This window comes from Bacillus rossius, chromosome 3, assembly GCF_032445375.1.
Source record: "Bacillus rossius redtenbacheri isolate Brsri chromosome 3, Brsri_v3, whole genome shotgun sequence".
Lineage (NCBI taxonomy): Eukaryota > Metazoa > Arthropoda > Insecta > Phasmatodea > Bacillidae > Bacillus > Bacillus rossius.
The window spans coordinates 29,853,020-29,871,739 of NC_086332.1; the positions used below are offsets into that span (position 1 = coordinate 29,853,020).

The following is an 18,720-nucleotide window of genomic DNA, read 5'->3' on the forward strand; positions in this document are numbered from 1 at the left end:
TTTGTGGTTGAATGCGAGGTAAAATTGAGGGACTTGTTTAAAATGTTTATTTAGCTACATACACACACAAACTTAACATATTCATGGAGAAAGTTTACATACAAGCCACAGCTTACTTCTATTCTTTTAACTTTTCTCAGGTACTCAATTGAAGATGTGATAACAAAGAGAAAGGAATGTTTCAGAAACCTTGTAACATGTTTAATACAACCCTCCATAATCATACAATGCATGCATAAACTTTTGATGGGAATAATCAACCAGGTAAAACATGAAAGTACAGAAAACTACACATTTATATATAGAAAAAGCATAAAAAAAAATTACTACAATATTTTATACAAACATAAAGTATTTAAAAAAACACTGCTTGCTTACTTTCTTTCCTATAGTACTGACTAATTGAGTTATTAGTTAACCTGAAAATTAGAAAATATCTAAAAAAAAAATATGGTTATGAAAAAAGTAATACCAATTAAAGTAACTACAAGTTATAAAACACACATGCTGCATGCAAGATCTAGAAGTCAGCTAATATAGATAACCATGTCCATAAAACAACCAGCAAGTGCACCATCAAATGTGTTAACACACAACAAACTAGGCATCTACTTGGGTAAACTTCACTCCTAGGAGTGGAACACCATACACCCATGTTGGTAAGACAGACTCAGTATGTGCATTTAAAAATTACTGAACTATTGATGATCTCTATTTCTAAACTACTCTACGCTTTAAAAAAACTTCAAATATTTTAATATTCCAACAAAATAATATCATGTGTTGTGTAAAACCTATTTTCACAAAAAAATTTCCTTCAAATAATTCAACCTTGACAAAAATTTTTTAATTCAATGCAAGTTAATAAAATTACAGAAAACATCAAAGCATAGAAACTAGCAAACTAGTTTTAATAATTGTAAAATTTAAATGAGTAACGTCACTACTGCCAGGATCACCATTAAAATTCTCTACTGGCATTAAACATATCCTGTAAAGCGAGGTTTTAAAATAAATATAAAAATTCCTACTGCTTTGCCAGTGGTGATGCTCTACGTTAATGCACAAAACAAGATTAATCAATGAAACTTCTTAAACTGCTCAGCAATAATGTGTGTATGCTGTAAAAATTATAATTCTCGATTAACAAAAAAAAAATTGCACATAATTGACTTGAAAGTAGTTAATCCCAGGGCTGGAAGAAGCCCTAAGGAGTGACCAGAGAAGGGTATTGGTGTAGGCCTGCCTACGTGTGCAGATCTCTGTGGAAGCAGCGAGCACCCAAGGACATCCTGGAGAATCGAGGCGGAGCAGGGCTGTGTGTTTACAGCCACAGCACACGAGTCAGTTCGAATTAAGGGGTATTAGTTACAACCATCGTGCATGTTTCTAATTTATATTCTTGATATAGAACACAACTTGGTATTCAATACAATAAGTCACCCTACATTCACTAAGTTAAATCTAATTTTAGTATACTGACCTAAGTATTTTAGCAATTTCTCTGTGTGAAAACATTTTTGGCACATTTTTTACTACGTTTTCAGACACTTCAGTAAACAAATATTTTTTTCTGTCAACAGAGTTGATGTTTTTTTTAATCTCATTGGACAAGGAATTTGACAAGAGTATAAACCTTTGGGAGTTTTCATGGCCATAAAGATTGAGATTACCTTTTGTCATGTAGTCAGATACAAGTAATAACCAAAAATTTAAGTAGACTGAGAAGACATTATCCATTTTCATTTTGATTACCATTTTTGTTTATTGGTTAATGCTTTGTGTTATATAGCCATTTCTAACAGTAAAGCAAAAGAGGAAACAAGGCAAAATGACATTAATGTGCAGCATCTCACCAGAGATCAAGTCATTTTAAGACAAGTTCACCAAACATTGATTTAGTAATAGTGAAGTAAATGTGTTGGTTTTGATTGGTGGCCTGGTACTCTTTGGCAGAATTAAGATGCAATAATGAGATGATAATTAAATTTTGTAGATTAGTATTTGCAAATAATAATCATCACACAAGCACTTTATCACCAGCATGACTGGAATTTTTGATGCCCTTGGTAAGTTCTGAGATACTGCTCAAGTACCTTCAAAATCTTGAGATCTGACACCAATTATGTCCTTGAAATCCTGGTGATAAATTGGCATATTATATCTTAAATAAATACTACACTCAAAACAATATATAGGTATAAAAAATATTAGTGCAGAGTACAGGTAGGTACCATAAAAAATTAATAGGGTTAGTTATTTACTAAATAAAAAAAATTCAAAGTTCAACATGTTTATTAAATTTTTTATAACTTACTACAAAAATGTAACACATTTAAACAAAAATGATTTTTAATTTCTGCAAAACATTAACAAAAACCATTTAAAACTATGCAAAAAATACAGTATTAATGAAGTAGCTTGGCTTCTGGGTTGTAGCCATCTCCTTGGCGAATATGTGAATTATTCGCCAAGGACACGGCTACAACCCAGAAGCCAAGCTACTTCAGACAATGGCTGTGAAAGCCTGCGAACATTACAGTATTAATGATTTTTATTATGTTTTACATTTGATGTTTCAATACTTTTTATCAAAAATTGATTTTATAACTGACAATAGATACTCTGAAGGAACGAGATTAACACGAGTAAGAAACAGGGATAATGGAGCAACAGAGAAAGGTAACAAAGGACAATAGCAAAACTGTTATCTAAGAATGGCCTGTAAAAAAAAACATCATTAACCTCACAAATTTATATAAAATAATACATCAAAGCTACTTGGCAACCAAGAACTTAATACATCAAAAAATTAATTTCTGTAAAGTAAAGATAAAGTTAATTCAATTATTTTTTTGGCATAAAGCAAATTTAATCATGTGCAGTAGAAACCATGTTAGAACATTTAATCTCCAAATCTACTGAACTTTACACACTTTCAATATTACTATATCATACAATAACTGAAAAATTCATTAAAACAATGACAAAAAGTGTGCATTAGTCACTAAAATGTGACTATTCAATATATTCAATATAAATAAAAATAACGACAATAAGTCTGACGTATTCCACATAAAATCAAAGTTATCAAAACCACATTCCTTGTACTTTTAGGCATAATCTTGCACAGTACAATTGAACTATAATATCATACAATAAGATGATTTTACATTACACAAATATTTCTATAAACACCAGTTATTTCTGACCACCTTGACTATAATTTATCAGTCAAAATGACTGAATACTTGATAAAAAGTCTAACTTCATAACTTTATAAAATCAAAACAACTTAGCAAAAATAAAAAAATAAAACTGAACTGTCCTTTCCTGGACAATTATCCTGTATGTCAACTTATGGGAAGATGTGGCAACAATGATGAGAAAAAGTGAACACAATTTCTGTTAATGAAATAATATTTTAATGTTTGCCGTTAAAGAAAAGCAGCTCCAAACAAAAATTGATGATGAACTGCTCTAAATATAATGAATAACGTGTAGTTAAAAGTGCAGTTAAAATATTGTAATGCATACATAGTCAGCCTGCAAACGGTCAGATCCTGTGAAAGCTACTGGAACCAGCCTGGATTATACCAGTCACAAATGACTCGCATAACAATGATATTCGTTTAAGCTCAAAAACATAAACCACAATTTTCAGGTCTCCCACATGGTAAATAGGATTAATAATTTAAATTTACCGAGCTTGAAAGTATGGGTATGTAGAGTCCTCTCCTCTTTTTTTACATGTTTTCTAATAAGGTAGTGAAGGGTAAGTGTGTGCAGGCGGGAAAGTGTGCGCAGTGACGTTTTTCAGTAATTGGTAACACTGATGCAGCAATTGACATGCAAGTATTGTAGTGAGTTGGGAAAGAAGCAAGAAGAATGAACAGCGAAGATTCCTAATTAAATTCTGCGATTTGTACAGGTAATATACTAGTTTTCACTGTGTATAATGCAATATTTTGGTATGTTAATATAAGGGCTTAAGCCTTTGAAAATAATTCAATCGTGTTCTCACAGTTGTCACGTAAAAACTGGCAGGCGTAGCTTACGTTTGCTGTAGCTCACTTGTGAAAATTTTCCTTCTTATGCCATCTAGCGGGACTTTTATGAACTAGTGTTGCAGGCGTGCAAATGTGCGCACCAATATTGTTAATGCGCACACTTACCCGCCTTCGTACACTTTGCCTCTCGTTCCCGAAAAATACATTCAATTAGTTTACTATTAGTATTTTGCTATTACATAATTCCTATTATAATTCATATTATTTTTTCCAGTTTTCACTCGATATGGGTAAATATAAGAGAAAATTTAACTGCCAGCTGCGAAAGGCATTGACCACTCATCAGATTTCATCGAACCAGTTGAAGATGGGGATGTACGAAATGAAAGGAGACCAAATGAAGAATTGGAGGATAAAATAACAGGAGAAGAAACAAAGGCGCAAGAAAACACAAACGTGTCACAAATAGAAATCATTCCAATTGCTGGCACTTCGTCAGGACCAACTGTCTCAGTCACAGCGATTTATCCCTTGCCCAAAGCTCAAAAGCAAACCAAAAGGAAAAGAATTTGGCAGAAATCTGAGATTTTAACTGCAACACCTTACAAAAATTTGCTCTTAGAAAAAAAGAAACTTAAAGAAGAGGAAGAAAATAAAAAAATTGAAAATGCGAAAGTAAGAGCTGAAAGAAAGCTAATCAAGTCAAACATTCAGTGTTGAAAAACAACAAAGAAGAGAAATGTGAAACATCGAAGTTACTTACAGCCAAACGCAAACTAACATTCAATACGAGAAGTGCGTCCGATCAGCAATCTCCTTCACAAGACTACATCTGCCCTGGATGTGATGAATCATGCAGTGATGAGGACTGGGTGTAATGTTGTGAGTGTAGTGAATGGTGGCATGAACTTTGCTCATCTTATGAAGGGTGCGGAGTTTTTTATTATGATTATTGTTTAAAGAATATGTGATGATTTTAACTGGGTGCGAGTAGCGTGTGTAGGGAATAGTAGCATCAGATTTACTGGTTGTATAAAAAGAAATTCTAAATGTTTTAATTATCAAAATAATATGTTACATTTATGTATAAATGTATAAATTTTTGTCCAGTACGATTTTATGTGTAAAAGTTTTTATGTGTACAGAAATATAAAGTATACAATGTACAACTGATAAGAATTATGCGCACACTTACCCGACATGCTGCGCACACTTACCCTCTGTGGGTTGCCGACTTTTACCATTTTGCTCATTAAAAGAGAATCTCCTGCTCTACAATTACTTGGGCTCTCCCGGACATTCCCGAAAAATTATTCTATCATCCTGTATTATTAATTTTCTTCAAATGCGTATTAATAAATATTCATGCCAAATATTCCACTAAATGCGCACACTTACCCTCCACTACCTTATACCTGTATTAGGGATGTGTCTACAAGATATTTAGTTCATAGTAATAATGACTTAAAAATTATTTAATATTGATTTGTTGCTATAATGAAAAGAAACCATTTAAAAATTAATACCCCTAAATAGCTTCCAAGACAAGAATTGTTCAAGTTGTGAAACATTCTGTTATCTAACTACATATACGCCTAGAGAGTAACTTAAGTTTTATATAAAGGGCTCATGTAGATCCCAACTATGTACTAGTGTTGATATGTAACCTACCTACATTTGTAACATTCTTCAAACACTTGTGCAATGACTATAAGAATTTGGGTTCATGTAATATCAAGTAGAATATCATCTAAGGAAAAAGTATTATTTTCTACTGGCATGTTTCAACTAAAAAAAAACAATTTATGTTTTATTACTAGACTAATAATATAAACAATTTTTTTTCTCAAATACAATTACTATAATACCAATACTATACACAGTTACCTAAAAATATGTACATAGTATGATGGTACAGTGGTAAAACGCTAACCTAACATTGTAAAGGACTTGAGTTTGAATTCAGTTAAACTAAAGTGAGTTTGGTTATCCACGATCTCCTGAAATTACTCAAGGATATTGCTGGGGTGGTTCCTTACTATAGGCCACGGCCAAGTTATTCCTCATTACTCTTCATTGTGATGTTTTAAATCTTAAATAACTTTCACTGCTTTGATTCAATGAAAAAAAAAATTACCTGACGAGTTGTGGGCCACTAATTTAGAAACAGGCCGTCATATAAAAAAGTCATGCCAGTTATAACTTCACATCAGCTAAATATTTGATCATAGGAACATGATGTTCAGCGATACATTATTCCAGTAACAATTCTTCATCAACAAGAGTATTTTTTTTTGCATTCAAAAATAACATCTTTGGAATGATAACTTAATACTGCACCTAAGGTTTTTGATAAAAAAAAAAATGTGTTTCATAAAACACCTTTTTCCCTGTACATTGGCAGAAGACGGTGCATTAGATTTCTGTACCTTTGGCTTAAGTGAGGACCTTCTTTCTTTGTCTCACTCTCTTCCTGCCTCATAGAATCAAATTCAAAATTTTCGCTCAAAAGAATTTGTAGGTCCGTGACAGCTGCGAAGAGTCCATGCCACACCTTCTTGTCCAGCTCATCATTCAGTTCCGCTAGCGAAGGCACCTTCTTGCGATAGCCAAGACGTTCCAGAACCCAACACAACTCTTTGTGGTACTCTTCGATCATCGTGGCTCTGTGGTTGAAGCGTGCGTCGTCGTCTGGACTGACGGCTAGGAAGTACTGCAAGTCCACATTTGGCGATGAGAAGTGAGAGTTTTGGAAGTCGATAATACGTAGGTCTGCAATGTCTCCAGTTACGTCATCGTATTTGAACAGAACATTCTTAACCCAAAGGTCACCATGGTTGAGCACATTGAAGCCATTTTCATCTCGCTTCAAAATCTTTTCCAGATTGTCAATAAGAGTGTCTGCAAATCTAAAATAAAAAACAAATTATTAGTTTAGAGAGCAAAAAAAAAGCAATTTAGATAAAAAAAAATTGTATAAGATAATCTTGAGTAAGAAAGAAAAATGAATCTAGGGTCATATTTATTTACATAGGATTCCAAACAAATTTAGATGAACAAGTTTAGAAAGATTGTTACATATGTTTTAAACATGAGCCACTGTAGATCAATTCTCATTCATATGAACAGGTTGTGGAAGTGTTGTTTAATCTCTCCTGTATTTCCGAATTACAGTTCAGCTATAAAACAACATGCCATAATTTGTAGCATTTTATCATTGAGCATTTTTATAATACTAATTTATTATTTTAAACTATTTTTGCTGGAGTGTAATAATTTGTTGAGACTCTCAAAAACCTTTGTAAATCAAGTAAAAGAACTGAGGTGTTTAGCTGCAAACCGTAACTTGATCCAGTTTACACAAAGAAGTTTAGCTCTAGTGTAACTATGGCCTAAAAAAAGAGGTCATTACCTATCCAGCCTGTCTGCATCCTCTTTGTCAAACTCAGGCCACGTCCTCACGGCAGCCGCCAAAGTCCTAGCCATTCCCGAGAACATCCCACTCCAGTGGTCTCTCGCCAGGTCGTCCTCGGTGAACAGGCACTCGCTGTACGTGTCCATGCTGGAGGGGTCCCGCTCGTGAAGCACCGCCGACGCACCGTGGAAGTGCGCCAACTTCTTCAGAATCAGCTTGCAGTGGGTGAGGTCGAAACCACGGAACGGGTGAAGCTTATAGCCTTCGGTCGACAAATCCTCCAAAACCAATGCTTGCACAGGAAGCTGAAAATAAAATTTATTGCCATAATGTGAGCGAAAGCCAATTAAATATGTAGCTCCATCACTTGATAACCACAATTTCTGACCTAAAGCTCTGCTTTACCCGCCACGTTTAATTATTTTTCACTAAACTTGCAGATATTTATGAAGTTATATTTTGAAAATGAGAATCAGAAGCACTTTTGTATGTTACCCCATTGTCAAAACTCAGAAAATGAACTTCCGGTGCTTAACAGATGAAAGGAAAAATACATCTGGCAACAAAAGTTGCTAGGGATACTTATATAGTGTAAATCCAAATAAATATTCCCATATAAAAACAATGCATAAAAATCCATTAAACCAACATCGTGGGTGTACTGAGCCATAAGGCTCGGTCTCACATGCACTGTTGGTTATGTAATAATCTTGTCATTACTATAAAGGGATTTTTCCAGTAAATATACCTTGATAACACTCTTGCAATTTTTTTTGTTGGATCATAAATTCTCTCACCAGATATTCACTAAAACTGTTATTGATCTTTAATAGGTTGCTCAAGTGATCGTAATTACGAACACTTGCCTGACTTTGTACAGCTATTGAACAGTATATATGTTGATAAAATTTGAGACAAAGCATTAGGTACATACAACAGTGCTATCATAATAAATTTACATGAAAAGCCCTCAAATATAGTAATGACAAGCAAATGAAATAACTATAATGGCATGTGAGACCATGCCTTAGGTTTGTATAAGGTACAACAAAAAACTTGGGGAGATAAAAAAAATATTAAAACAGTGTGGGACAAATTTTTTAGTAGACAAATAATTTAATTTTTAAGTCTTCAATAAAGCAGGGGAAAATACTAATTGTAACATATTTTTATGTTATAACATTACATTTACATCCATGAAAAATAGCTAAATAATACAAGCGGATTACAAAATGATTTCACTTTTGTTTGGTGTACATACCTTTTGACTAAAATAGAATTTTGGCGAGAAAGGCTTATATGTCCCACCATGTGCTTGCTCCAGCAGCTTGTAAACTCTAGGAAATATGCTATTGTACATTGTGATTTCCCTGGGGAAAGACGACGAGATACACACATATTCCTGATGTTTTCCACCAACTGGCAAGCTTTTCAATAATAGTGGCCTGCTTTCAATTGCTCTCCTCGAATCATTGCTTTCATCTGAAATTACCATACACGAGTACTTACTCCTTGAACAGAACAGCTTATCTCAAGAGTCACGGCCAATTCTCCAATTCTGAAGTTATTTTGAGTAGAAAATGTTACATGAAAACTGGTCTCATTCAAAATTTACTGTTACTAACATCGACATGAAAGTATTTTAATGCAAAATTTTTCTCTCTCTTTATTCTGAAGAACAAAAAAAAATTACATAATGAGACCACTGTTTCTTTAGCCAAACATTTTAAACTGATTAGTAATTGGAAGCTAGAAATATGTTTAAAAAAAAAAAAAATATTTTTGAAAATTTTCGATTATTATATCATCATTATACATCAAATAAACATCTACAGATCACTCAAATTTTATGAGATTTGATTCTTTCACAGATTAAATACTAATTCACAGTCTTATGGTGTTTTTAAAACATATTTTAATTTATTACTATCATATACAAATTGCACCAAACTCATTATCTATGTGCAATTCAAAATAATGACACAATTAGTTCAGAACCATTAATCCTTTTTTTTCTCATTTTCATTTCCATTTTAAACTAAAGAAAACTGTATGTAACAAATAGCCAATTCAAAGGGGGAAAAAACAAAACAGTAATAGGTAATTTATTTGTACAATAAAGAATTATTGTATTCCAATTTAAATTTTTATTATTTTAAGAATCGGGGGTTAATTTTCATTTACATACATCCAAATATAAACTGTGAAAAATGACTCGAAAGAACAAGTTTTGTTCCATGCCAAAAGACCTAAACCAAATGGCCATGTTTTGTTAAAGGCAAACCACCCCTATGATTAAACAAGTTATTTTTTGTGAGCTTAGTATTTTTTTTAAGTAGGTACCTATCTACAAATAGGTATAAAAAGTTTAAACTGGTATTTAATAACAAATAATGCTTTGTAAAAAAATTGTCGTAAAATTAAATATTTATCCACAAATATTTTTTTTTTTCCAGGATGGTGAGCAGGTTAGCATTCTATAAAAAAAAATAACTAAAGCAGTCTAGGTTCTGGAAACAAACATTTTTCTTTGCTAATGAATTATCAACACTGGTTTTTTCCCAAATAAATATCAAAGACATTAATGGCTCATAGCCTCACAATAATAAAAATAAAAAATTGGAAGATGTAGAGTATGACGAATTTGGAATTAAAATATGGGTCATGAACTACAATGCTATTTCAACCCATTGCTTTGAGAAACTGGTCTCGATGAACTCTCTTGAGAGACCCTATTGCCCTACCCTACACCAACCCTGCTTGGAATCACACCAGTTACACTCAAAATCATAACGAAGTAAACTGTTTAAAATAATATTTAGTTTATATCAGGGATTTTACACTTAGGCAATTTTTTCCCACACCATGTCGATTTTTTTTTGTCAATACTCTTATAAGGGCTGTTTCTGAAATTTTAACTCAATACCTCCCTTGCATTTGTGTTCTGCCACAAATACTTTCAACAGATATTTGCTTTGTGTAATATCATGTTTGTAAAAAGGTGTACATCCATGACATTACATTAAATGAATTTAGATTGAAAATATTTGTGGCACAACAAACGCAAGGAAGGTATTAAGTTAAAAATTTTAGAAACAGCCCTCAAAAAAGGAATGAGAAAAAATGAAAATATCAAAATGTTGTGGGAGGCCGGGCCTTAAGAAAAATTTCCTTCTCTGTGTCCAGAACTAGGTGATGTTGTCCCTACTCCATACTGCAGAATGCAATGGTATAACTCCACAATTAAAAAAATCTCACGAGTGTGTTGTGGCTTCCACCACTGCTGCATTACCTGGAGTCACTTTGCCAAGAGAATTAAAGATCATAATCCTTAATTAAGTTCTAAAGGAAACTGATTAATCATAAGGCCAGTGTGTTAACTGACTTCTATGTAACACACACATACCTGTAGTTCCTCTAGTAAAACTAAGTGAAAAGAAAAACATTTCACTAGCAAAGCCTTCATCAGTTGCATTTCTTTTCCTGAAATGCACGTCTTTCAGGGTAATTGTTGAGTCACTTTCGCCTTTCCTTAACACGTCTTGCATAAATTTGTTATCAGCCCAGGATGGAAGACATGGCTGGTTTCCAGACTCCCCCGAATTCATAGTGATAGTTCACTGCAATGTAAAGTGACCAGAGACACTATGTAGCAATAACATGTGACCATACTGATATACGTTAACATTATTAAACTCTAAAGTTAATCCATATAAATTTATAATGGTATTATATCTCTAAAATTGTTATGCATCCTGTAACATGGTCTACCCCCGTTACATCACCCACGTCAACAGAGAGTTACCAGGCTCTAAGCCTGTGAAACGACCTGTGAGCTTGTGTGATGCAACAGAAATGGACCCGGGATCAGTGATTTCAATAGTACTGGGATGTATAAAAATGTTCTCTGTCTTAGCAACAGTTTTTGTCAACGAACATATAAGGCAGCAGAGTAGGTGACCAGAGACACTGTCCATTGGGAAACATAAATTGACAAAGTCAGCAGACACAAGCCCGACGCCATCACAGAAGAGGGCGACGAGGCGTGAGTCATGACTGTTGAGAGACATGTGAGATGGCAACAATAAGCAGTGTCGAGAGACTCAAACATAGGCCATGAGGTTGATTCCAACAACTAGTAGCAACTCGCTGGGTGAGTTGACTTCTCTGAAAGCGAGTAACACCCAACATCTCTAATGAAGCAATCGTCTACATCGCAATGAGTGACTTACTCACTGGTCAAGTAGAGTTATCCCAGCCCACTGCGCTGATATGACTCACAAGAGAATCATCACGACAACTGAGGGCTGCTGGTTGGAATCCAGTAACGATCGTCCGCTTGCTGGGCAAGTACAATCAGTCAGCAACCAGGAAACAGATGAGGCTACTGAGGAATCGTCCCGATGACCAACCAAGTGGCACTGACCTGAGCTCTGTTTCTACAGAGGCAGACGAATGGCGAATGAGTCAGCAAAGTGCGGTGTTTGTCCCTGGGAGGCCGCCACAAACCTGGCGCCCCTGGAGAGACTACGCGAGACAAGACCAGTAGTTTTATCAGTAGTTTCATCAGTAATTTCATCACTCATCGGTTGTAGAACTCACTCCTTGGTCTTGGATTTTAACAATAACATGCATATATTCGGCAAATATAAACTGTGTATATAAATTGCAATTATATACATGTTGTACATTTCCCTGCTACATACATACCACCACACATGCCCAAGTCCTGCATCTGTTGTATTGATGAGTGAAGAAGTATATTATTGCAGTGATTTTGGATCCACTTACAAGTTTGGATCGACTTGGCAATATAAAAATTCTATTTGTGTGCCATGTTACAGAAAACTTGGTCACAAACCCCTGGTAGTCGAACATTCTTCACTGCCCTGAACGGCACAGAAAAGTTCTCGTGAGACTCCACTCGGATATCTTACACAAGACTCTCTATGGGGCCCCAAAGAAAAATCCAGCAGCATCAAATTTGGTAAACGTATAGGCCATTCTATCAGTCCAGCACAGGTGATCCACCGTCGCCTGAATCATTCACTAACATGACAGTGGACAGCACATGCAAAATATGATGACATCATTTTTTAAAACCACGTGGCATGCCATATGTTCAATGACATACCATTCTTCCTGCAGGAAAATCATGTAGGTACATGTCACCTATAGTGAGGTGGCACGGAGAATGGCCCAGTTATGAGGCCATTCAGAAACCCTGAAACTCTACACATTACAAGTTGCAAGAATTAAATACATCTTCAGTGATGAATTTGGTTCTGATCTTGAAGAGAATGTGTTGTGAAAATAAAGTTCCTCCACACAATTGTGTAGAAACCATGTACAGAACCAAAATTGTGGTGAAAAATTTACTGGAACCTTCAGAGGGGTGGTATGAGTGTGGGTGCAAATGGTGATGTAAACCCCAGTGAGGACACACGTAATAGTTCTGGTACTCTTTGACGGGTCCTCTTCAAATGTGTGGAGTACGGCCACTTCAAGACTGGGAGCGTGATACCACCTTTGTGCACTAGTCTGCCCTTCTGGCGGTGGATACATCAGATACATCTGATGCGCAGCCCTCCCATACAACAGTAACATATCAACGTCCTCAACAAACATGTAGTCGGCCATATTCAACAGCAAGGCAAAGCCATGAGACTAGCATCTCGAAGCAGGCAGTAAATGGCATGTATGACGCTTTGCAGACATGTAGCATAATGTGATCACTGATGCAGCACATGTCCAAGCATGGTGGTGTTAGGTTTGTAACGGTGAAAGTAAATTTTTTTGCATGGGTTACTAAGCAAAATGTTCTCTGCTTTGTCCCTTCTGGAAGCCCCAACACATGTATTGGATATTTTGATACAGCATGTATATTGTGTGACTTGTCCAATATTTTTGTATTATTGCACACAAAAATTATATACACTGGATGCATTGACAAATTAACAATACATTCTTTCCAGAGTTAAAGCAAAAAAAAATTGAATGCTTAAATGAATAAAACTAATAACAATAGTCTAGTTGAATTAAAGAACCTTGGCTGGTATCAAATTTTGTACATAAGTAACTTGGCACCTCCTGGGTGTCCTGGACTGAAATGGGGAAATGAGGCACTGTAAAGGATGGGAGTGAGGCCTGTTGTGAATGAGATACTGTGTACTTTATTTTGGGATGGATGGTGCCGGGTGCCAGTTCACGTTATTGGAAAGGGTCATGCGTAAACTCACGGTAGAACAAGAGTCTGTGGAGGGGTCATGACGGGACCACATGGCATGTGGACACAGGAGGGGCTGAATCTCCCCAGAACTCCCTGACTGTATGTTTTGGAATGCAATTGTACACAGTAAGAACAAAATTCTAAATTACAAAGTCTTTATGGCATTATGGTAGGCGATGGATGTACTGTACATACCTAACCCGAGCAAAACTTAAGTGGGGCTTATCACTTTGTAACATAATGTTGCACAGTTGTGTTGATTCATTAGTGACCCAAACAGACTAGGTACACTAAAACACTTCTTATATTCATGATTACCCGCAGGCACTAAAATAAGTATTACCTACTAAGATGAATAAATAAAAGGCTAATATACACACAGCTTACCTACTGAAGATATGAATGAAATGAATTCTAAGAGCTACGTAGTGCCATGTGACGTCTTACTGGGCAAGACTCCCCTCCACAGCACCAAGTGTGGCCGCTATGATAAATAACACAATAAGTTAATTAAATGATTTATGATTTATCATTCTTGATGTTGCTGCTGGAAGACAGTTGCATACATATACTCTTTGCACAGTTTACTTAATTACATGACAGTGTGCTGGTCGATATGAGGGGAGGGGGGGGGGGGGCTGAGCCTCAAACGGCCAATCTTGGGTCCGAGCACCCAATGCCTGGCAACCTCAAACTGACAAGGCAAAATATAACTATTAAAAAATAGGCTTCCTTCTGTATTACAGCAATTTTCACGAATTGATTATGCAATTGTATGAACATTGTTGTGACTTTCCAATTTAGAAACAAAACTAGAAAATAATTAAAATTCATAGATTACAAATTTTTTAAAAATTAAATCACTGTTAGACAAGAGTTTGGAACAGTTAAAACTATGGAAATATCTGCTACAGCTCTGCTCATCATTTGGCCCCCAGTACATAGTCTATTTTAGTAACAAAGTTTTCTTATGTACTCAGTCGGGTAGTTAGGTTATACTGATAGAGATTGCACTATCAAATAAATCATTATTTTTAATAATTCATATCATAAAGTGATTACTACAAATGGTTATTATATTAGATAAGTTTTAAGGCTTTATTTTATAAAATAACTATTATTTTATGGAATGGTGTTATATAGGGCTTATGTGGCATCTTGAGAAAACTTGGATGTTTTTCAGGAACATAATTTATGTCAACAGAAATTTGAAAATAATGTAAATTTTTGATAATCTTGCTAACTTTTGGTGAATTAAGTTCTGGTTTTATAACAAAGCATTCAAGCTCTCGCCTACATATTATTTTTCATTTATAGGCCTACATTCCAATGAAAAAACTGATAAAATAAATTATATTTACATTTACATAACCAAATAAGTGTGGGAATTAAATCATAAATAAAACATAAATATATTTTCACATCCTTGCACATTCTTTTAACATGAAGTTTAGTTGTAAACATAGCCTATACACATTCATTCCTTCTTCTGTATGAACATCTACTGGTTACTTTTTACAATCTGATACTCTAATTCTGTACCCTAGAACTAATTAAAAATCACATAATAAATGTTATAGATTTTTTATAATACCTATTTAACCTGATGGTTTGAATAATATTTTAATAAATTAAAAAATATAACCAAAATTATATCAGGCTAATTTAAATGAACAAACAGATAATGGCCACCTGTAGCTTTGTTATGATAAAAGTTAAGTAATTAGTTATAGTGGAGATAATGTAAGTTATTTTATGAAAAGATAATTTAACTTGTGTAAGATAGTATCGCAGTAAACAAAACAGTACTTTAGAGTCTCGATTAACTAAGTTTTGACTAACCAAGTTTCTTCCGAGCTGACCTAAGATGCTATTCACGGCTTGCTTGAGGACCTAAAAAATGATCTAACCGTTTTCGTAGCCTTAGTAAAATTAACATCCATGATGCAGTTTACGGGCTAAGTAAATCATGAAATTGCAAGAATTTACTGTGAATAAAAGTTGGGAAAATGTTACCCTGAGAAATGATAACACCAGGCTCACTGAAAACCATGAAGATTTTCTTATTATATACATGTTATCCAAGATTTTGCTTGTCCGAGTTTGACGTGATTTACATTAACTCGGTTAATTAACACTCTAACTTACTGTACTTATGACATTAGTAGAAAACATTTATATACTAATATAATACAAATATACATAGGAATGATCATCTATCTGTCTAAGCATGTAACTAATGTAAAATATATGTCTACAAACAAAACTTGAAACTCCTTTAAATCCAAATCCTGGCTAAGCCATTGACATGGATCTAAAGGTACAATCCTCAATAATATGTATTGAATGCCTACATGAGAAAAAGGAATACACCGTCAATATGCCAGTAAGCATAAGCAATGCTGTCATTTTTAATGTTGGGTATCATACAGTATTCTAATCCCAGGATCTCATTTTTTATAAATAAATTAATAAAAACTATTTTGCTTTAATTGACATAATAATAGGTTGGGTGCAAAAGGTGTTCCATCCCCTTAATAAGCCTAGGCTACATTTGTGATAGCATGTGAACAGATTGTAAATGTTGCATATGCACAGCACATTTGCACACAACACAACAGTTCGAATCATTCCAACAGATTTTTCCCTCATTTATTTCTGGCATAATTTTCAGTTTGAAATGTGTGAATTTTGTCAGTTATTATTTACAGACTAAGTGTTTACCTAAATCCAAGCATTTAATTTCATTGTTTTTGTTTTAGCATTTAATTTAGGAATCATAAGCTACAAAGAATTTCCTTGCAAATAAATACATATTCAAATAAATTTAAATATTTATATTTGAAATGCACATATCCAAACAACATTCAGTTATTCCATGCTGCTGATGTAGCATACACCAATTGGCCACAAATAGATATTGACACACAGTACAGAGAAATGTTATTAGTTCGTAAACTTTCTGTGCGCAATGATGTGCTGTTTTGCTGTACGTGTTATAATTACCAATGTAGCAGCTGCTATTTATTTGTGAACATTTAACTTATGTGTTGTGTTGTGCGCATGTCTATGCTGTGCTTGTACTACAAGGAAGCAGACGGATAAATGTAAACGGAGACGGATCTCACACAATCGAGTATCAATGGCACGCATGCGGACACCGATCCATTCGGATTAGCTGAGCATTGCTGAGCTCTTCCGTCTACGTTAGTCCGTGCGACCCACAGAAGCAGCAGTGGCGTATCCAGGATTTGTATATGGGGGGGTTAAGAAGCATGGCCCCCCCCCCCCCCCCTCTATTAAAACGGGGGAGTCCGGGGGTCCGCCCCCGGAAAAAATTTGGATTTTAAGGTGTAAAATAGTGCTATTTTAGCAGTTTTCGGTACTTAACTTTAATTATTGTAATGGTAAAAATATTATTAATTTTTTAATAAAAATAATTGAGTGATGAAGTAAGAAATTAATTAAAGATATTTTTATCGATCCAAGTGCCTTGTTTACGTCCACTCAAAATCATAAATCATGCTCGAAGCTCGACAATACAAAAAAAAGAGGAATAAAAAGGGTTGGGTTTCGGCAGAACTGATCTATTCCTGGAAACAATTAGCTTTAGCTTGAAGAGTTACATGACACTATGTTGTTGTCTCAATTCTATACACACACAGCGATCCTTACACTTTTTGAAGCCCCGTCAACACTTGCTTATAATTACCTCGCTGGTTAAATACAGTAGGTGTAAGATATTTGAAAGCTTGGGACCCGTCACAACCTTAGGCTATAGCGTCTGCTCGCGACAGGGGTAGGGGAAGGGAAGGAGAATCGGTAGTGCTCGCTTACTCTTCCCCTCCAGTGCAGAGGCCAGTGATAGCAGTAAGACACCCAGGCTTTTAACTAACCTGCTTTCAGATTGTTGTTATAAAAGTAAAAAATATGTTTTGGATCCATAAATAATATGCTTTATTTATTGGTAATTGGGGCTAAGCGGGGGGGGGGGGGTTAGAACCCCTTCCCCCCTCCCCCCCCCCCCCCCGGCTTTTCGCCCCTGGAAGCAGAGTATTTAGCTGTGATGGTAGCCATATTTGTTTACGTTTCCGTGAATCGTAGAAGCGGCAGATGCAGTGAAATTTTACGGGAGATCCGTCTCTGCTTCCGCGACGCTGTAGAACATGCTGTTTTTTTTTTATATATATAACCTTAACCAAAACGTACCCGAAACATAAAATCTCTTAACTTGTTTTACTACCAAACCAAGTTGAATCTACTAGCAAAACGAGCACATGCACAATAACTACTTTCAAACTTTGTAAACCACAAAAACAAACGTTTTCAAATACTACATAACCTACGTACACATAACTTACCAAAGACCACTTCCACTAGACCACGTCAATGAGAATTCTAACACAGCAGTTAGTTCCTATCATATAAAAGTTATCAAATTTAGAGCAATACGCTTAAAGTCTTATTTTCTTATATTCCTACCTCACAGTACAGTTAAAGGCTCAAAGCAAGGAAAAAAACAAGGTTAAAGGGATATACACCACTCAACTACGCCTGTCACCGCCAGTGCTGCCACATCCAAAACACGACATTATGGTACAGTACTTTTCGTTGCTAGGGTTTAATTTCCAAATTTTTTCACGTAGAAGTAATCAAGTAATAACGATTAAAATTAAAGTCATAACGATCAACATCATCGTAACTATTGTATTTTCAAGTTGCTTGGCTTCTGGGTTGTATCCGCGGCCAGAAGCGGAAGCCAAGCAACGTCAGACAACGGCCGCGAAAGCCTGTGATCATTGTATTTTCAAACTGTGCTCTAATTTTCTTTTCACTTGGCGTCAGGCCGGAATTATAGTAACATCAGGATAATATAGAAAAAAACGTTGAAAAAAAAAACGGGCGACACGTTACGCAACGCATTCTCGCGACAGCGCCCGATCTTACTACGTTAGCGCATTTACGATAAGGGTGTTTTGGCAATTTTGAATCTACGTTCCTCCCTTCCCTCCTGTTTTATGCAGTATAATTATTTATGGCTGGAAAAGCTCGTGCAATGTTAGGTT

General features: G+C 35.2%; 1 protein-coding gene across 1 annotated transcript; it reads right to left on the reverse strand.

The window, feature by feature from the left end:
* Nucleotides 1-2,277: 2,277 nt before the first annotated feature.
* On the reverse strand, nucleotides 2,278-18,329 carry LOC134530453 (uncharacterized). The gene is made up of 5 exons (XM_063365277.1): nucleotides 18,016-18,329; nucleotides 10,832-11,045; nucleotides 8,687-8,907; nucleotides 7,423-7,730; nucleotides 2,278-6,919 (listed from the first exon to the last, which is right to left on the reverse strand). The coding sequence occupies exons 2-5, from the start codon at nucleotides 11,031-11,033 to the stop codon at nucleotides 6,382-6,384; spliced, it is 1,269 nt and encodes a 422-aa protein (XP_063221347.1). The 5' UTR covers nucleotides 11,034-11,045; nucleotides 18,016-18,329; the 3' UTR covers nucleotides 2,278-6,381.
* Nucleotides 18,330-18,720: the final 391 nt, after the last annotated feature.

Excerpts from the sequence above, each read along its gene's own strand:
- LOC134530453 (XM_063365277.1), bottom strand. The coding sequence starts at position 11,033 with ATGAATTCGGGGGAGTCTGGAAACCAGCCATGTCTTCCATCCTGGGCT. Across the intron at positions 8,908-10,831 it reads TTTTACTAGAGGAACTACAG|ATGAAAGCAATGATTCGAGG; the intron begins GTATGTGTGTGT and ends TGGTAATTTCAG. Across the intron at positions 6,920-7,422 it reads GATGCAGACAGGCTGGATAG|ATTTGCAGACACTCTTATTG; the intron begins GTAATGACCTCT and ends TTTTTATTTTAG.